The 20,360-nt window shown below is 40.7% G+C and overlaps 2 protein-coding genes across 4 annotated transcripts; one reads left to right on the top strand and one right to left on the bottom strand.

Moving 5' to 3' along the window:
- Positions 1-1,404: 1,404 nt before the first annotated feature.
- On the bottom strand, positions 1,405-9,896 carry LOC107383795 (oxygen-regulated protein 1). The gene is made up of 3 exons (XM_054741626.2): positions 8,922-9,896; positions 8,120-8,276; positions 1,405-6,993 (listed from the first exon to the last, which is right to left on the bottom strand). Exons 1-3 carry the CDS (start codon positions 9,678-9,680, stop codon positions 1,784-1,786), a joined length of 6,126 nt encoding a protein of 2,041 aa, XP_054597601.1. The 5' UTR covers positions 9,681-9,896; the 3' UTR covers positions 1,405-1,783.
- Positions 9,897-13,275: 3,379 nt separating this feature from the next.
- tcea1 (transcription elongation factor A (SII), 1) lies at positions 13,276-19,144 on the top strand. Of its 3 annotated transcripts, none has more exons than XM_015956592.3 (10): positions 13,276-13,509; positions 14,791-14,853; positions 14,939-15,044; positions 15,562-15,664; positions 15,768-15,916; positions 16,008-16,064; positions 16,316-16,470; positions 16,560-16,706; positions 16,784-16,855; positions 18,734-19,144. In XM_015956592.3, exons 1-10 carry the CDS (start codon positions 13,435-13,437, stop codon positions 18,740-18,742), a joined length of 936 nt encoding a protein of 311 aa, XP_015812078.1. In that variant the 5' UTR covers positions 13,276-13,434; the 3' UTR covers positions 18,743-19,144. The 3 variants fall into 3 exon arrangements, with proteins under 3 accessions (XP_015812078.1, XP_070397738.1, XP_070397737.1); XM_070541637.1 differs by having other exon boundaries at positions 13,277-13,509; positions 16,008-16,069; positions 16,321-16,470; XM_070541636.1 differs by having other exon boundaries at positions 13,297-13,509; positions 15,771-15,916; positions 16,008-16,069; positions 16,321-16,470.
- Positions 19,145-20,360: the final 1,216 nt, after the last annotated feature.

Below are 20,360 nucleotides of genomic sequence, written 5' to 3'. Positions count from 1 at the left end.
GATCTGTCAGGGAGGATCACATCAGTTGTCTCTCCTCACTGCATCAGAGGCATTAGTTACATTAACCCTCTCAGGCTCAAAATAAGTTTTGATAAAAGGATGAACAACTAAGTCCTTCAGGGGTACTTCTGAATTAAAAAAAGGCTCATGAAATACGTATGTGGAGTAACCAGGTAGGTAGGTTTTAAGTGTTGCAAATCTGCAACGCCTGCCTCCAGAGGGTTAACACAACATTTTCTCAACCGTCTGAGAAGGATAACACCAGACTGAGAAGAAACAACAGCTAGAAGTAAGTACTTTAGACCATTAAATAATAATACAACTTTCAAATAAAATACTCCAGACATGTTTCACAATATATTATTCGAATAAAAGTATGTAAAAATGGTCAATCTATGTGTGAAAATGAGTTTTTACTACCTGATTAAAACAATGCATTTAGAAGTTGGCGTGGTCTGTTTAGCTCCTTAAGACTGTGACCATAGAACTGTGTGTTGGGGAGGTCTTCAGCCCAGTGTGAAGCAACTGGGATGATGATCAGAACCTCCAAATCTGAGGCCATGGTTCTTGAGAAAATAATAATAACTTGCTTCTTCTAGTGAGGTCCTACCTCTAGTGAATGAGTTTAAAGGTGTTGAACACTCGTTTTATCAGTACATTTGCAGCGGTTTCTATTAGGAAAGAATGCTTTGTAAGTCAAACTTGAGTAAAAAAAAGCCCAGAAGTACCTGTCAGCAGAGGAGTTAACTGGAGGGGAGAGTGGCAGAACACAACAGGATCAGAAATCTTATTTCCTGATATTTGGATATCTCGCCTCCGATTGGCTAACAGCAATGCAATGCCACCACTGGCTCGGTTTGCTCTGCAATGCTGATGTTTTATCTTCACAAACAACAAACGCCTGGAGGAGTTCTGCCATGTGGTAGAGTTGCTAATGCTGAGGGTTAGCTTCTAATAGCCAATATGTTCTTTGCTGTTTCCTGGACGCTAAACCAACAACATGCTTCCCCGTCATGAGTCAAAATGGGTGAGTCCATGAATACTAAGTGACAGTGTGACAGACTTTCACCGTCTGTTTTCTATCAGAAGCTAATGAAGGAGATGTGTGACCGAGTTTAATCAAAAATATTCATCAAAAAAATGGTTTTCAGTTTTCCTTTAAGTGAGTTAAGGAATTGGGAAACATGATTTTCTAAGACAGAAGACACCTCATGATTATTGAAATGTATTGCATGCATATAACTTTCTTAAGTATTTACAGTAATAATCAAATTACTGTGTATTAATAACTAATCTAAATCTAAATATTTGAATGAAGGCACGGTTAGATTTTTCCAGTTTGATTTACTGATAAAATAAGTATAATGTCTATTATTTTTAACCCTTTCACCAATATTTAAAGTTACCTCTTTACTTTTAAATCCTCCCGTTTTGCTACATTCCTAAAAACAAACATAAATACAGACATGATTTACTTCTCTGACTGATACAGGGGGAAAAAATGATGTTTTCATCTAAATCAGGAATGTACAAACTGGCAGTCAGAAACTCAGAGTCGGTAAAAAGTCTGTTTTTAATTTGCTGAAACATTAATTTTATCAGCATCAACTGAATTTATTTTTTTGTATAAAAATATTTTTGACAACACCAACACCAGAGGCACAACTCTCCTCTGCAACAGTATGCTTATATAAAATAAATCACTTTCTAGCAGCAACACAATAAAACCAGTCCCTCAAAAACTAGCAGAACAGCGTATTTGTTGACAGTCAGAGTCCAGCTCCTACAGTATGGGGCAGTACTGACCACATCTCAAATGCAATGACTCCAGAGAGTCCTGAGGTTGTAATGCACCTTGCTCTCCACTAGATGTCCTTCTTGTTTGCCTCACAGCTGATGACTCACCCTCAGGATGCACCTTCCTGTCTGGGATTTTGAACTCAACCGATGCAAACGACGACAGGCTTCCATTTCTGTTTGTCCAAGTTTTAGACGTGTCGACAGCTGGCGACACCCTGAAGCCTCGTGCTTTCACGCTGCTCGCGTCGAGCTTCACACTTCTGTCGCTGACGTCGTCTAAAAACGGGTCGGAGTCACTCCCGTGAGGCATGTTGTAGTAGGTGCACTTTGGAGTTAGAGGCTTCGCCATCTCCTCGAGCTCCGATGAGGAAATGGCAGCGAGGGGGTCGTGTTGGGTTTTGGTGTAAGGCGGGGAATCCTCACTCATGTTCCCGTGAGCTGTGTCTACGGATGTGCTGTCCAAATCCCTGTACATTCCCAAGGAGACTGGAGGAGATTTCCGTATGAGGTGGTTCTCCTTCAGAAGCCACCTCCCTTGATCAATCAAAACACCATCGGTGTTGCTTTGTGCATTTTGTGCTTCAGCTTCTGCTTTTAGTGAGCTCGCAGCACTGAAATAGGAGAGATCTTCCCTGGAAGACTTAGTACCGGCATCGCTGGAACTCCTCACACTTCCGATACTGGAATTCTGCAAGGCCTCTGAGCTGCTCACAGCAGACACATTTGAGACAGCCCGTCTCTGATTCCTTCTCTCAGTCCTGGATGATGATTGAGTTTTGATTGACTGTTTCTCTGGAGCATCTTCTCCATTCTCTGAAACAATGTCTTCAGACTCCTGGGTTTTATATCCTCCACTTCCTGAAGTTTCCGGTCTGTAATCAGATAAATCAGACGTGATCGGGCTTGGCAGACATTTTAAACCATAAGAATTGTCCTTCCCAGCTTTTGGTATCATGCCTTGTTTGGGTTGTACAACTCGAGCGTTGTCAGTCACTATCCTCAAGTTCCCCTGGGTGTCATATGTGAACACCAGGGAATGGGACTGGAGGGCATTATTCACAAAGTCAAGTAATTCCTGGGAAATTTCTCCTGGATGGGACAAACTGATGCTTCCAGCTTCATGCTCTTCCCCTCCTTCATCTGTTTCGTGGGCAGTGTCTCTGCCTTTGTCATCCTCACACTGGCCTTCAGAGGAATACTGGGAAGGAGATTCCTGATTATCTTGTAGATTTGCTCCTTGGCAGCTGCCTCTGTGCTCTGAAGGCCGCTCTTCTTCATCACTGACCCTCTCCTCTTCATCTACAGTCATGTTTTCCTCATCCCCTAACTCATCTATGACTTCCCCTTCTTCTGTTGATTCTACTTCCTGAACATTTCTGTCTTTTTCAGCCTGATCACACCTTTCTTCTTCTGTGTCGTCCTTCTCTTTTTGTTCACTTTTGTATTCTTCACTAAATTCCTCCTCATTGACATTTCTCTCTATAACTTCCTTCATTAACTGCTTCACCTCTTCTTTGTTTTCACCTTCATCAGTTCTGTCATTGCCCTCCTCCCTGTTTGCTTCCTCACATTTCTCTTCACTGACTTTCCACTTTTCATCAGTCCCTTCCTCTGCCTCCTCTGTGAGGCCATTTTCTTCCACCTCTTTCTCTTCATGTTCTATGGTTTCTTCATCTTCCTCACTGTTTCCTCCCTTCTCTACATCACAAGGATTTTCTACTTTCTTCTGACTCTCATCACTTAAAGCTTCTGCCTCATCTCTGTCGTCATTCTCACCTTTTCCTTCCTCCTCTACACCCACATAACATAGTTTTTCTCCTTCTTCCTCACCCCTGCCATCTGTTAAAGGTTCTTCCTCATCTTCATCGTGGAGCTCACCCTTCCCCATTCGCTCCTCCTCTTCTACATCCTCAGAAAAATTGTCCCCTTCCTCCTGACTCTCATCGATTAAAGTTTCTGCTTCCTTTTCTTCCTCCTCTGTCTCGTTGGCACCTTCTCTTTCATCCGTATCTTCTACGCTACCTTCATGTCCTGTTTCATCTGCTAACCCTTCACCATTCTCTTCAGTTTGATCTTTATCTATTCCTTCTAACCTATTCCTCATGACCTCCTCATCCTCTGTTATTCCTGCTCTTCCTTTCTCATCAGATTCTCCACCACTTATTCTCTCTTCCTCCCAATCTTTCTGCTTCTCATCATTTCCTGCCTTCTCAAGAAACCTCACTACAACACCTTCTTCCCTTTTCCATTCTTCTTTTTCTTCATTCTCTTTTGGATTTCCTTCCTCTACTTCCTCATCTTTCGGCGGCTTGTTTATCTCTGATTCTTCTGACCCGTTAAATTCTGTTCTTGCTTCATTTAGGTCCTCAGCTGAACTGTCGGCCTCTGGTGAAAGTTTTGTTTCATCTTCACCAATAAGCAGTTCCACGTCTTCCTCCGAGTCTGATTCGTGCTTAACCGTCTCAACAAAGGTGCTCTCGTCGACCGGGTAGAAGCTTTGGATCGTCGAGGCGATTTCCTCCCGGAGGTCTTGCGGCATGTTCAGCTCATCCATCAGCTCATCCAGACCCAGACGACGCTCCTCAAACAGATCCCCACCTTCAGAAACGACATCCAGAGCAAACTCCGTCTCTGAAACTCTGGGGGAGAGCGGCTCGCTCTCAAACCTTTCTCTCATAATCTGGAAATCCTTCCATCTCTCTCTGAACTGAGATGACGCTCTGCTTTGCAAATCAGTCAGACTGGCCCTTTGCTTCTCTTCGTCCTCCATGGTGGAAATCTTCTGCAGGGATTCCATCATTAACATGGCCTCCGACGTGGTTCTTGACTGATTAGCTCCGGCTGGCGGGGAGCCTTTTAGGTTGTCTTTCAAAGTCATCACAGACAGAAATGACAGGAAGGCTTTGCACGACGATCCGAACACGGAGGCGACTTGCGTGGAGAAATTGGGAAGGCTGCTGGAATTTTGAAGCGTGGGCGCTGCGTCGCTGGTTCTTCTGATGCACTGAATTGACGAGCAAAGCTGCTGGAGGACAGGTTTCATCTTGTCTTTGGGGCTCAACATGTTAGATAAAGACATTGCACTTTCATCTGGACCGATCGCCTCTGCGGATTTGTGCAGCCTGAGCTTGTTCTCGTGTGTTAGTGGGTCAGCTCTGACACTTGGCATTGAAACACACAGCCCTCGTGCTCTCTGTTCCCCTTGCAGCAGCGGTGTTGCTGGGCCCTCGTGAAAAAGAGGAACCGATAGACAGGAAGAGGACTTCTTCATAGCATCACTGACATTTGTCTGGTGGTCAGTGACTTCCTCTGATTCAGAGTCATCACCCAATTTAAACACAACCTTTGTCCGAGCTTCAGCGTCGTCTGCCATCAGCTCTTCTGCATACGGCGCAGGGTTCGGACTGACCTTCTCTAACCAGTCCTCGACGTACTGGTGGATCTCCGAAGGTGAGGGATTGAGAGAAGGAATGGATCCACTTTCACTCAGCTCAACATTCAGCTTGGGAGGTGACTGCTGGCATTCCATCAGAGACTTGGGCCTGCCAATTGTCCTTGTGCTTGACGCTGAGGACTTTTTTGTTGGTAAAATGTCTGACATGTTCTTTTTGATCCGAGGCCTTCCGATGGGAGAATTTACATTGAGGCTGTTATCATTTCCGGCAGCTTTAACCGTGTTTATCCTCTTAGGCGGGGTTGTTGTAACATTTTCAGATGGTAGAGATAAGGCTGAACCCTTTTGGGGTCTTGGTTGATCTTTGATCGATGGTCTCGAGTGTGATTTTTCCTCTCCTTTACTGTTTAAAACACTTTTGGATTTCTCTGATGAGCTCAGGCTCTTTTTCCCAACACTGGCATCACTGCTCATCTTATCAGTAGATGAATGTTTACTGTGCCTTGAGGAGCGGATTTCTTTCCGGGTTTTGTCTGTGCTGTTTGTAGAAGCTGTTGAGCTGATGATCTTTTTCCTTTTGATGCTTGTTGCCGTGTTTTCTGTTTTGACTTTCTCCATACTTTGTGTGTTGACAGCTTTGTTCTCCAGTGCTGGAGACGGGTTGTTTGCAACCTGACGTGTCAGCGACTCTGGTTCTGATGACAGTGAAAGCATCTCCTCTTTCTGCCTCTGCAGTGACTCAGCATTAGGCGGCTGCCAGTTACAATCTATATCGCAGTCGTTGCTGGACGAGAGAGGCCCGGAGTCTGTGGACGGTTTGCTTTCTGCCACCGAAGGAGAGGCTTGTAAAGAAGCTGCATCTGCGCTGTATTCCTCATTTGCAAAGTAGTTGTCGTAACAGCCTTGACTTTCGTAAATATGCATCACCGTCTCTGTGACCTCCATTCCGTTGTTCTGAATCTGAAGGACCTCGGCTTCCCCTGAAGTCCTCGTGGAGAAGCGCTCGTTGCTCGCTCCTGATGATGCTGTTGTACGAGGTTTGGCCATGGGTCTGCTGCTGCTGCTGCTACTGTGTCGAACAATGCAGAACTCCTCAGCTGTCTCACCATCTCTGGTCCTCTCCGTATAAGAATAATGTCCCTTGGTGCTCTCCTGAACCCCCGTCTCTGTAACCACCTTCACGCTCTCGACAGACGTCTTTTTATTAACGTGTCGGGGACCTGGCGTAGGAGTGCGCTTCAGCCTTGTTGTAGCTTTCCCTAAAGTTGTGGAAGTGAAGCTTTTACAAGTCTGCTCATCGTTAAAGCTGACAGCCCCATTGTGGCAGTTGTCCTCTTTTGTTTCGTCCTCTTGAACATTCGAGGAGTCTTTGGCAATGACGTTGTTCGAGTCAGGTGAGTTTCTTTCAGAGGCAGAACCAGAAGTACAGACTTTCCTCCTGCTAAGGCTGGAGCGGCTGAGCGTGGTCGTCCAGTAAAGCAGCTCCTGCTCCTTAATGGTCAGGCGGACTTTCATCTCCACTGTCATGCTGCCGTCTGGATTCACACAGAAGGACTTCTCGATGTCATCATCTCGAGGCACAATGCAAGCACCGGGCTCAACGTCTCTCCCCTCGTTTTCATACATTTCCGTGGATGTCTGAAGCGGATGAGACTCTTTTTCTGATGATCTCTTGGGATGGTGCTGGTGGCCACTCAAGCTTCCACTCTGAGACGTGTTTATCTGGTTTACAACAAATCGCTCTGATGAAAGGGAGAAGTTTCTGGAGTCTCGTCCACTTGAGAAAGATTTGTTCTTCTCTGCGGTTGGATTTGTTTGATGGGAATGCAGGTGAGGAGAAAGTGGAAGACAAAGAGAGAACAAGGTTATATAAATATTGTTTCTTGGGTTTTTTTTTGGACAATTTGAGACTAGTTATATCAATTATCATGTGAATCTCTCCTGACAAAATAACCTAAAGCGGCACTTTACTCATATTTTAAAACATTAGCATTGGTCTCTAGGGAATGAATGCCTGGTGCGCCTGTATCACAGCTAGAAGTGAGCCAGATCAGAGAGTGGTAGAACACGGCAGAATTTGGCATCTTATTTCCTGATATTTGGGCATCTCGCCTCTGATTGGCTAACAGCAACACCCACTGACTCTGTTTGCTCTGCAACATGGATGCTTTATCTCCACAAATAACACGAGCCTGGAGGAATTCTGCCATGTAATGGAGTTGCTGATGCTAATGGTTAGCTTCTACTACTGAGGTGTCCTGTGCTATTTCCTACATGCTAAACCAACAACAGACTTCCCTGTTGTGAGTCAAGATGGGTGAGTTCATGAATGTTAAGTAACAGTGTTACGTAGATCTGTCAGAATTTTAAAATCCTAGAGTCTCAACATCTATTTTTTCTCAGAAGCTAATGCAGGAGATAGGTGTAGGAGACTATTTTCATGTTCAGCATGCATGAAAAACTCAGAGTGACGATTATAATCAAAAATAATCATTAAAAGATTGTTTTTCAGTGGATCACGCTTTTAAGGAAACCACCTGGAGCTGGCCACGTCTACTCCACCCCCCTCTCAGGCTACTGTAAACTGAGAAGCTCCAATATGATGGGGTGATCGGAGTAGAGCAGCTGCTCCTCCAGCAGCAGCACACTTGCACATGAGAGGTTGTTCTATGCTCATTTTTCCATTTGTGAAATCAAAAACTGAGACTTTTTGAAATGGCTTGTTTTAGTCACATAATTCCTAACACCAAACACTGGTTGGATTTTTTTCTTTTTACATTTGGAGTGTTCATAGAGGCAGTAGAGACCCACGAGACAGCACAAAAGGGTGCAAAAGGTAAATTTTGGAAGATGTGTCCTCTTGAATTCATATGAAATTCTAATCAGTCACATTTATCAATTATCCAAGAACATTTCCACACTTACTGATACTAGGTTGTAACGATGGCTCCACATTTTCCACAAACAAGATCTGAGCAATCTGGCCCGTTCTTTGGAAGTTGTAATTCCCTAATCTGAATGGCTCATTTCCAGCTGCCACAACAACTCCAGAGCACAGAATGAGAGCAGCAAGACCATCAATCTGGAATAAGAATGGAGGAAAGTAATAATTCAGAGGACACCATGAAATCTTGACTATTATCTAAAACATTAAAATAGCTTTTTTTCTTCAAAGACAAGTTCATTCATTTTTCAACAGTCGTCTCAAGTATAAACGAATGCCTTGTGAGTCAATCCCGTATACAACTTCAGAATGTTAAGAGGCAGGAAAAAAGGTTTTAAGCTAGCTTGTTTTGAAGATTTGCCATTGCAGCTTTAAAACCGACCAGCCAAAGATGGATTACAAGTGTTGACCAAATGTAAAAGTTCCTGTGATCTTTAACCCGAGGCTGAGGGATTAGATGAGTAACCCAACAGGAGCTATTTGATGGTACTTCTTAGTACTTCTTGAAATGTCTTTTGCTATTTAAATTCACAAAACTGACATATATTTACCTTCATCTGTAGGATTCGTAAAGCTGCAATTGTAATCTTACAAGCACAGTTAAACATAATTTAAGTTTTTCTGTCCAATGTCTTTTCAAGTGAAATCTAACCATCTATTTAAATTGAATTACTAGGCTTTGGTCTGTGTTGTGAGGGTCTAACCCTAACCCTAAGGTAGGGTCTGAGGTCTCTGATGATGTGTGTGTGAAGGGTGGACAGATACAGCTTAATAATTACTCACTCTTCTGCCTTCGGTGGAGTAAAGTTTCAGCACTGGAAACTGGAGGATCTGAGACAGGTAATCCAGCAAAGCATCAAATGTTGGTGCAGTTCTCCTCTGCAGCACTATGGTGCGTTTAACGGTGGGATCTCTGTTTTTGATGACTACAAGCTTCTTCGGAGTCCGTACTGCCACCCTTTCAGTGATCTTTGCTGGCCTGCTGGTTGCATTGTTCCCTCTTTCAAACTGACCAGATCGGAGTCCTTGACGCTTTCGCCGCCGTGCGCTGAGCAGTCTGGTTGCATTCCAAGGTACCTGTCTCCGGTTCACCTCATCCAGGTTTAACGGCTTCACCCGTTTCTGATCAGAACACACGTAAGCTCCCCCATCCTGTAAGTCCTCTAAAGCTTTAACAAGGTGAGTTCCCCGCGGCGTGGTGATTGTTCTTACTCCGAACGGCAGAGGCACTTTTTTGGACAGAGCATCCAGAAGAGCATCAAACGTCTTGAAGGTGCGGGCAGTGATGATCAAACGATGGCCACTGAATTTGTAGTCACCGCTTTTGTAGAAGCAAACTTTTTTAGACACTGAAGATTCAGAGGAGGGCTGTAGAGGTCGGGAGGGTGAGGTGGGCCCACTACTGGAAGGCAGGCCCTGGGCTTGGGGGTCTTGGACAGAGGTGCTGCTCATACTGAGGGGAAGTGGCTGGGAAACAAAAAGATGGAGAGGGATTTGCAATTTTTCATTTTGAATACTGTCACTGGATATTTTTCTTCTCATGTTAAGCTGAAATTCTGGGGGTTTTTCCCCCTCTTGTATGTAAAACCAGTTCTAACCTGTAACTTCCCATCATGTGAACTTGTTTTTTTTTTTATTGTTTTAAATAAAAACAATTAGCTGGAAAAAAGTGTGTGAACAAAAAGAAAAGTGTGAAAAGAAAAATCATTGGGTAAAATTTTTATAAAAAAATTGTGTGTGTGTGTGTGTGTGTGTGTGTGTGTGTGTGTGTGTGTGTGTGTGTGTGTGTGTGTGTGTGTGTGTGTGTGCACGTGCCACACACACACACACACACACACACACACACACACACACACACACTAATAATTATGGCAATGATTAACTAAAATAAGAGTTTTTCACCTTTCATTTTGTTTTAGTTGTGGCTCAAAACTGAAATCTTTACAAATATTAATGGTCTCCTTCAAGTAAAGTAATGATGACATCAATATAACAACAACTTACTTAGAAAATGCTGCATTATGATGTCGTTTAGGTTTTTCTCCTTAATGAAAATAAGATGAAAAAACAACTAAAGCATTACAACCCATACTCTTGAACATGAAGACTATGGAGTAGTTTAAACAAACCTTAATTAGGAAACAGTAAAGGTCAGTTAGACCGCGTTAGGTTCAGCAGGGTTTGTCTGATCATTTTTAAATACAGATGAGCGTGACTGGATTTTAAAAATAGAAATGTTTGTGTCAAAGCAGAAAGTTAGTTGGTTTGTTGAGAAATTTAAGCTTTCTAATTTGCTTTAATAAATCTGCGCTGGAGCAAAAACAAGATGAAGGCAATGACTCTCCACCTAAAAGTGAACACAGGTTTAATGCTCCTTTAAACCAGAAAAAAAAATCATATCTGCTTAAAAATAAAAACCAACGTCTGATGTAATAAATCAAAGCTTACCATGAAGATGCCATTTCTCCTTAATTATAGCAGCAACAAAGCATGCATGTGCTACTGCCGCACGGGCTGCTCAAAGCCTCTCAGCAGCATTGGAGAACTATTTGCAGACAGGCACCATCACGGCCAATTTGCCTAATCTTTACTAATACCTAATCAGCATCTAAGGTGAGAAAGAAAGAAGAAATATATTTTAACTTTACTAACTGGAAATTCAAATTTAGACTTTTAAAAAATGAATAATTTCATGGAGATTTTTCCACAAATAGGGCAGTGATTTTGTTTTTTTAAACATAAAAATTAATATTTTATATTCGCCTATACATTCTGCTCCAAAGATCAGCTTTTTATACGCTTTTTCACATTGTGACTCAATAAAGTTTTCATTATGTTTTGCAATAAAACAATTAAACATTAAACGGGGTTGATGGTTAGGTGCAGAAACACTGAAGTGAGCCCATGGAATTTAAGAAAATGGTGAAAGTTCATAGAAACAAACATTGTGTCTAAGTTAGCATGGCAAATCTTTTTCTGTCCAGAGACCACAGGTGGCCTCAGAGACTATTTTGAATTTGTGAGCAGCCAGTGTAATCAGATTTGTGAGTTCTTGGCCTAATAGGGATTAGTTGAAAGATTTTGCGCACTTGCTGACAGCACGTGGCAGAATAAAGCCTTTAGGGAGTACTTTTACCCTGCAGCAGGTATCAGCAATTCCACCATCAGACCTCAGGATGCACACGGCATTGCCACAAGTCCTGCAAAAATCCACACTGTCTGTCAGTAGAGTGTGTGTGCAGCCCTTTAACATAATCTATCTTAACCATGGTGATGGTAGATTTTCATTCCAGGCCTTTTAGGAAGACAGATTATCTAAATACCTCAGTTGGTTGGCGCTGTGTCACAGTTTTTCAGTCACCAGGCACAGTGCCAATTCCCAGCAGCCCCAGCCTGAGTAAGAACTGCTACTAACGTGTGGCGTGTGGGAGGTTAGGGGGTGTCTGCTGGGGGTCACACATGTCAAATTGTCTCAAATCTCCAAGCTCTCTCTTTAACCAACAGTTAACAAAAATAAACAAATAAAACTTCACAATTCTGAAGTCTTACACCATAACTGCTCCATAAATTGTAATGATGAACAGCCAATAACCACATCTCTGTTTAAACGCTCTAAACAACCCCTAAAGTTCTAATGACTTAATTATTGCACCACCAACAACTTGAGAATGCCTTGTACACATTTTTTACATTTGCATAAAGCAATTCAGGATATGCTTATCCTAACAGTCAAGCTTGAAGATAAAATAACTCTCAACATTTATATCACATGTTAAAACAATTCATTTGGCATTATAGGTGGAGCCGGGCTCCTTTTTCCACCAAGGTGACACAAATTAAAAGAAGAGCAAAATAACATGGACCATCTAAAATGCAATAGCAAAACCATTTTTTTTTTCGAAAATGACTGCTCAGGTTGTTTTAGATGAATAATAAATATAGCTAATGTTTTACATCTGTGAGGGGCTCGGAGTAGATCCAGTACTCCTCCAGAGGAGCCAGTGGCTTGGGTATCTGGTCATAGGATACCTCCTGGACACCTTGCAGGTGAAACTTGGAAGAGACCCATAAGAAGAAGCTGGAGATATATGTCTCTCAGCTGGCCTGGGAACACCTTGGAATTCCCCCGGAGAGGCTGGCCCAAGTGACTGGGGGGAGGGAAGTCTGGGCCTCTCTGCTATAGGCGCTGACCTGATCCCGGATAAGCGGAAAACAATGGATGGATGTTTTACATAATTTTATGAGTGGAAAACTCCACAGCATGGCAACATAGTGTTTTAAGAATAGTCTAATAAAATAAATATAAGTTGTTAGACATAATTTGCTATGATTTTTTTTTATTTCTGTAAATTTGTGACAATTGATAATATTAAAAAGAATGAACAAAACAAAAGTCAGTTGTTTAATTCTGAACCAATCATTATGCATGTTTAATTAATCGTAGTGGTCATATAATAATAACAACAACAACAACAACAATTGTCACGATCCGTCCCTGTCTTCCTGACTGTGTCTCTCTCCTGCCCTGATTAGTCCTTATTGTTCTCACCTGCCCCTCGTTAACCTGCCCATGTGTTCCTAATTTTCCCTGTGTATTTATACCTCCCGTCTTGTACCAGTCTTGGTCAGATCACTGTGTTAGTTGTCAGCGTTGTATTTGGTCCTGCCGTTCCCGCTCTGTTATTAAAATCATTTTTACGTTATCCTGCATCTTTGCCTCCTACACCCGCAACGTGACAACAATACTACTACTACTACTACTACTACTACTACTACTAATAATAATAATAATAATAATAATAATAATCTAATAATAATAATAATAATTGAATTTAATTGTAATTACATATTTTAATATTTCTAATATTTTCTGAAACTTATTTCCCAATAAATGTTGCGCTTTGCCGCCATCTAACGACAAGCAAATATATTAACTGACATTTTGCTTTACTGACGGAACATTAATATATAGAGATTGGGAAATTTACCAAGGATTTGCTTTTTAAAACTTGTTTTTTTTAATACAGTAAGAAGGCTGTTTGTATCAGTAACCATTTGTGGGAGATGATGTTGTCATGGACATCGTTGCTTTTAATTGATTAACTTCCCTTGATCTTGTGTCGGACTCGGGCATCGTCTAGTCGGGTCTGCTACACAGCGGACACATCTTTTGCGGTCCCCGGTCCGCCGCCAAGTTGACTCCGCAGCCGCTTTCTCTTCAGTGGCGTGGTCTTTTGTCGCAAATTTTATTGTTTCTGTTTGCATTTTAATCTTAAGTTCAGTCCGACCAGCAAGCATGGGCAAAAAGGAGGAAGAGGAGGTAATCAGAATCGCGAAAAAGATGGATAAAATGGCGCAGAAGAAAAACGGGGTGAGATGTCTCAGAGGAATGAATGCTGTTAGCTAAACATGCTAGCATAGCTAACTCCAGTGCTAAATGGATGTCATGGGGGTTGACTGTAAGCTAATGTAGCTTCCTAGCTGTTCAGTCATCGTGAACAAATTCTGCTCATGTTTTTACTTAAATGTGGTAGTAATTCAACCACAACATACGTATTTATCTCCAATAACATGTTAGAAAGATGCAACTTGAACTTTGTGATTACCCAGTTAACTGTAGATAATTAGCCTCTGTTACTGTAACTCTGTTTACGTCGCTAGAAGTTAGCCAGGTTGCAGCCAACTGAAAATCCCAGCAACGAAACGCCATGCTGCAAGTTAAAATGCTTGCTAATTATGATTGTGAGGAAATGCACTTGTAGTTTATAGGTGGTGCTTTTATTTAAAATTAAAGCAAGGAACTATTTCCAGAGTTGCTTGTTCGTATCATTTAGCCTAGCACAACACAACCACCACTCTGCTATTGCATAAAGCATGTATGAACCTGTAGCTAACTGTATTTGTAACCAATCCGCCAGTTGTTTTAATTGATGGTTTATTTGTACTTTCTGCAAAGGAATGCTTTATAAGCAGTGTTGTGGTAGCCTAGTGAACTAGACCATATTCTTGCTTTGCAAAGTTTTTTACTTTTTGCAAAGTAAATAATACATTTATTTAGTCTGGCTTGCCAGGCTAGTGTTGTGGAGCATGAAGGGACATATTTAAATGCCATATTCAAACAACAACAATCTCAACACAAAAGTTCAAGTTACTGTTACGTAATGTCTGAAATAAAAGGAACATTTAATTTTTTGACAGCATTTGTTACCACCTTCATTTATTACAATAGTGATGTGTTCCAATCCACACTTCAGTGTTAGCTACATAATGGTTATGTTTCTGTAATTAAGGAACTACTATAGACGTTATATTAATCCTTAAACTACATTATTCCTAGTCTGACAAGCCAGACTAAATAAAGTTAGTTTAAATAATAGTTAAGTTTAACAGTTAGTTAAAATTGCATTAGTAAATAAACCATTAACATTTGAATTATTGATTATTCTTACAAAACAATTATTACTTCATTTCAAATAAAAAATAACTTGGTTGTTTATTTTTTCATATTACATCCTAGGAAGGCTAACCTTTATCTGAAACACTAACCTTGAGTTAAATTGAATTGATCTGTATTTCTAGAAAGGCGGAGAAAAGATTCAGTGTAAGAAGAGACAATGTTTTCTTGAAACTTCCTCCTGCTTTTACTCTGCAGGCCGGCGCTTTGGATTTGTTGAAGGAGTTGCGGAATATCCCAATGACATTGGAGCTTCTTCAGGTTTGCTTTCTTGTTCATTTAGAGAGATCCCTGTGATCATAGCTGATGTTTATCAGTACTGACGCATTGACACGTCTTCCCACAGTCCACCAGAATTGGAATGTCTGTTAATGCCATCCGTAAACAAAGCACAGATGATGAAGTGACATCTCTAGCCAAGTCCTTGATCAAATCATGGAAGAAGCTTTTGGGTAACTGCTTTGATTTCCATTACTGATAATTAAATGTTTGCATGTGTGAAAATGACACCCAGACTAAGGGTAGACCGATATATCGGGTCGATATTTACTGTTTATTATACATCGGCCGATACTTGTTCTTAGTAAAGCTAATTTAAAGTCAGGCACATCACCAGGCAGCCCGGTGCTGTTGCAGAATTTAATTTAAATGTATTTTAACGTTCTATAATAACATCTGCATAATAAATACTCTAAATTAACTTAGATGTCTGACTTTAACACTGAGAGGTGCACAAATTTAAGATGGAGCAGTTAGTTGAATCAGAGTTCAAAAACATATTCAGTTTCAAACATTTTGTGCATCAACTGATGTCATTAGTGATATTTTAGCATGAAAATAAGGTGGAAAACTTCTAGATATCAGCCATGAAAATCGGTCCATAAAATTGGCGGTGCATTTCACATTTTACCCTCACGGATACTGTTTTCACTTCTATCACTAACTGTTTACTTATTTCTGTCACTTCAGATGAACCTGGAGGTGGAGAGAAACCTTCAGATGAAAAAAGGAAAGACCAAACTACACCTGTTGTCTCTCCCTCACAGGGAAGTCCAGAGGCTAAAGAAGAGAGGTCAGAAGAAAACATCATATTTATTTTTTTTTAGGTCTGTTTTTTTTTTTTTTTTAAACTAGTTTAAACCAGTTTGGAATGGTTGTTATTGTGTTTTCTACAGCAGCTCCAGCAGTAATTCCAGCAGCAAGAGTGAATCCTCGGAACTTGCTCCCAACACATTGAACAACACTTTTCCTCGCGCCCCGATCACCTCTGACTCTATCAGGCTCAAATGCAGAGAGATGCTGGCCAATGCGCTACAAACCGGAGGTATAGACATAGCGTCACGTACATATTTTGTTTACTGTTTTTGAAGCTTGATTTCCTCTCTTTGATATGTTTATTCCTTTCATATCTTCAGACGATCACATTGCTATTGGTGCCGACTGTGAGGAGCTTGGAGCGCAGATTGAAGAATATATCCTTAACAACAAACACTAGTAGAAGTGGCTGTTTGTGTGGCTTTGGGACGTTGTCATGCTCCTAATAGAAAAAATATATATAATTTTTTATCTGTCATTTATTTTAGTTTTTTCAAAAACATGTCTTTGCATGAATCTGTTAATACTCTTACACCTGAAACTGCATTGTGCCCTGTGTAGGTTTAAACTATGTTCTTCAATGAAAGCTTTATTCTTTTTATTTTTGAATTCCTTGACATTCTTTCACATATCTACCAAGAGTTTAAGAACACAGACATGAAATACAAGAACCGTGTGCGAAGTCGAATCTCAAATTTGAAGGACATGAAAAATCCTAATTTAAGGAGAACTGTGCTATGTGGGAGTGTCACTCCAGAGCGGATGGCAAAGATGACCGCAGAGGTTCGCTTGCTGTTGAGTTACGCTCTGCAACACTAAAAACGTGTGATAGATGTGCATATTTAGAAGTATTGTTGTGTAATTTTCTGTAGGAGATGGCCAGTGATGAGCTGAAAGAAATGAGGAAAAATTTGACCAAAGAAGCTGTCCGGGACCACCAGATGGCCACCACCGGAGGAACGCAGACTGATCTGTTCACCTGTGGCAAATGCAAGGGGAAGAACTGCACTTACACACAGGTAGGTTTAATGAACTTAAATGAATAAATTATGCTTTAATAACTACTGTAACTTACAGTTTGTTTGCTTGCTCACAGGTTCAAACCCGTAGTGCTGATGAGCCGATGACCACGTTTGTTTTCTGCCAGCAGTGTGGAAATAGATGGAAGGTACGTTGCAGGCTTTCCTCAGGAGACGTGTTTCCATTATCAGAACTTGAGGGTAAATTCTTAGAGGCGGAAACTGAGCAAGAGATGAGATGTCCCTGTCCTCTCAGCTGTTGTGTCTCCATAAAAATTAAGCCCTTTCAGGACTTTGAACAGATGTCAGCAAATCGCTACTGCTTCAGCAGTGAATGATGTCACTGATCAGCGCCAAAAAGTGTCCGCAGTAACATTAATAACAGTAAAGTTTTATTCTGTCAATCATGATTTAATCCATTCTGAGGACGAGAGCAGCTGCGTGATGTAAAATGTGGCGTTCAATGACCAGAATAATGCCTTGTGAATTACATCATCGTGGGGGAAATTTGCCATGTTTTTGGGTATGGTGGGAGTTTAGTAAAGACTAGGAATGCTCCGATTCGATCACGTGATCGGAAATCAGGCCAGATCTCGTGTTTTTGAAAGGATCGGAATCAGGAGAAATAAATCAGATTTAACCTTTTGAAACAACAAACATGGCTTTTTAAATTTATCCTGAGATAGATTTTCAAATTAAATAAAAATGGCTTAGTTTTCATTTCAATAAGTTCCTCTACATCAATAATAGTTGTTTCTCGTACGAAAACAACACAGTAACATCTTAACAATTTACGGCTGGCAAGGACTCAGACACCAAGTTCCGCTGTTAGCAAGTCTGTTAACACAGAGCTAACGTGTCTCCTCAGGAGAGCTAAAATATCTGCAGCTTGGTGGTATTTTAAACCGGACAGCAAAGGCAGAGATACAGACACTTGTAATGTGTGCGTACATACTGGACAGCTTCATGATTCGCTGCCTTCAAACAAGCCAACTGCGTTGTTGGTGTTTCCCTGCTCCGTCTCGTGAACACGGTTCACCGCTGCATATTGAGGGAGTAAACAACTTAAGATGAAAGCAACCCTGCTACTTTTAAGTATATTCACAATATAAACAAGTTTTTAATTGGTGTACTTCCTAAAAAAATGAAAGTGAAACTTAAAGGACATTTTGGATGTGTTTTTTTCTTATTTTAATGCTTTGCTAAAACATTTTTTGTTTTTTCTTCTTATTTTAATGCTTTTCTGAAAAGCATCAGATTGGGACTCGGTATCGGCAGAGACTCAAAATCAAGTGACTCGGAATCGGATCGGGAGCAAAAAAAACGTGATCGGAACATCCCTAGTAAAGACGGTTTTAAAGCTGCGTGATCGGTGCTTATTTTCTTTCGCAGTCATTCTACTTCACAAGAAACTCAACCGAGCCATTCTGAGTACCTACCCCTGACCGGGTACTCTGAAAACAGGCCGGAAAACAGCTGTTAGGCTGGCCTGGTGAAATAAAGGTGCCTGAAAGATCCAGTAAATTTACCCTGAAGTTCAGACAGTGGAAACACGCCTAGACGCTTGAAGCAAATGGACTTTTAGAAATGTATGAAAGTAAGTCGTGTACTTCTGAACGTTTGCTGTGAATTTGCAGACAGCAGCCACCAACAACTGGAACGTAGTCGTTCACAAAGCAGAATTGATTCTCAGGTTTTAAGATCTGAGATTTTTGTAGTGGATTTTTACATTTCTGTTTATCATTTCAGAACATGGCAAAAGTTCCTATGATGAAAGTATCCAGCTAGTATTTATTTTAGTTGTTTCCCGTAAGATTAGACGAAAATAAAACAAAGACGGGAAGTCGTCAGACTGTAAAATAAAAAAAATCTGATTTCTATTTCAAAAACTCAATTAGATCTTTTTGAAAATGCAGAAGCAAAATGTTTAAAACTGATCTCAACTTTGGTAAAGCCTTTTGACATTTCTGTCTGGTGAATGTAGGAGTCATTAAATGAGTAAATCTTTTTTTTTTTTCGTGCCCTAGTTCTGCTGAATCTGCTGCCATCATCCACTCCAACAAGTAGCAAAATTCCTGGACCAGGTTTTCTGTCCTCCTGCGATGGATTGGAGCTTTTTTTTTTTTTTTTTTTTTTTTCTTCCTGTGGTGCATTGTATTCAACTTCCTATACAAAGGCACCACTGCGGTTACCGTTGAAATAAATATATTGTTTATAGATTAAGCTTATTGTAACGTGCCCTAATGCCCTCTCTGAAGCCCGTTTACTGTTATTAGTTGTTTATCACTGTCATATATCCCAGGACTCTTGTCTCATTGTCTTTTATCTGCGTTTTTATATGTAGTTTTAAGATTTTGCATAATGTTTTTTGCTTTCCTGACACAGCAATGTTTTTATTTAATTCCCCAATAAAACATAATCCATTTGATTACAAAGAAGGGCTTTTAATTGAGTCACCTTTCCAGATGCACCTTCAGTCTGTAACGTGGTTTTAATGCCTGGAGGATGTGAGATTGTGTGTGTGGGTGTTTTACTTTTGTAATTGATGGAATATTCATCACATCAAAGGGAATGCTGATGTATGCATATGAAGCCGTCTACAGACACCATCATGTCCTTGGCCGGATCACGGAAGCAGCGCAGTTGTTCCGCCTTTTCTCTGAGGCTTTTGTAATTTTCCAGGTGCAAACACTCGGTACTGACATGCTGCTGCACCACCTTTTACGACCCAAACTGAGCCCAGACCAGTCACACAAGAACAAGGGATTTCATTTGTTGTGTCATTAGAGGAAAGACCAGTGACCAAAAATACAAAAAAGCCCAAAGAGAAACGTTTTTGATGTTGCCAGCATGATGGAAAACTGCTTTTATTGTGCTGCTCAGCTGGAAAAAGTCACACTGTGTTTCACTACTTTACAACACATTTGTGTTTGATACGTTTATTTTTTTTATTTAACCCTTATTTAACCAGGGAAATCCTTTGAGAACAAGTCTCTTGTGCAAAGGTGCCTTGGCCAAGAAGGCCGCCATAAAAATTCCATATAAAAAATACAGTTAGTTAAAACAATGAAAGTAAAAACATAAAATTTTAACATTACAGGAGTTCAACCAAGCCTACATAAATAAGGAGGCAACATCCTGATGATGGCTATATATATAAATAGTCGCCACCTGGTTAGCCTGCGCTGAGCTAATGAGGGCCACTGGACTAGATTAAACAGAGTGCAACAATGTGTACGACCTTTACACCCTGTAATAAATAAATCCCAGTGCTTCATGATAAACTGAATCTAATTGATACAGATATTTGTTAGGAGCATGCATATATTAAAAATCACCTTAGTCCATGAGGGACAGAAAAGTGGCCTCAAATTTTATTCTAATGTTGCACTAAATGTCGCAATGGTGATGTATTCATGGCAGTGGAATTGAATTATGTGTGTTTTATAGATAAAAAATAGATAATTGTCCAATATTTAACATTATTGGCTTAACTGATGTCCTAACTTCAGGTAAAAATCACATTTAAAATACATAGGTAACACTTTACAATAAGGGTCCCTTTATTAATGTTACTTAGTGCATTATAAAGCATTAATAAACTAGGAAATAATGTATTAACAACTGGTGAACCATATTATGTATGGCATTACT

The sequence above is a fragment of the Nothobranchius furzeri genome, chromosome 11 (assembly GCF_043380555.1).
Source record: "Nothobranchius furzeri strain GRZ-AD chromosome 11, NfurGRZ-RIMD1, whole genome shotgun sequence".
NCBI lineage: Eukaryota > Metazoa > Chordata > Actinopteri > Cyprinodontiformes > Nothobranchiidae > Nothobranchius > Nothobranchius furzeri.
The sequence above is the reverse complement of the archived record's forward strand: the minus strand, read 5'-3'. Positions and strand labels throughout refer to the sequence as shown.

Bases quoted from the DNA above. Each gene is read 5' to 3' on its own strand.
- LOC107383795 (XM_054741626.2), bottom strand. From the start codon at position 9,680: ATGAGAAGAAAAATATCCAGTGACAGTATTCAAAATGAAAAATTGCAA. The intron at 8,277-8,921 runs GTGAGTAATTAT...TTCTTATTCCAG, and splicing joins ACTCCACCGAAGGCAGAAGA to ATTGATGGTCTTGCTGCTCT. The intron at 6,994-8,119 runs GTAAGTGTGGAA...ATCCAACCGCAG, and splicing joins ATCGTTACAACCTAGTATCA to AGAAGAACAAATCTTTCTCA.
- tcea1 (XM_015956592.3), top strand. From the start codon at position 13,435: ATGGGCAAAAAGGAGGAAGAGGAGGTAATCAGAATCGCGAAAAAGATG. The intron at 15,665-15,767 runs GTCAGAAGAAAA...TGTTTTCTACAG, and splicing joins CCAGAGGCTAAAGAAGAGAG to CAGCTCCAGCAGTAATTCCA. The intron at 15,917-16,007 runs GTATAGACATAG...TCATATCTTCAG, and splicing joins CAATGCGCTACAAACCGGAG to ACGATCACATTGCTATTGGT.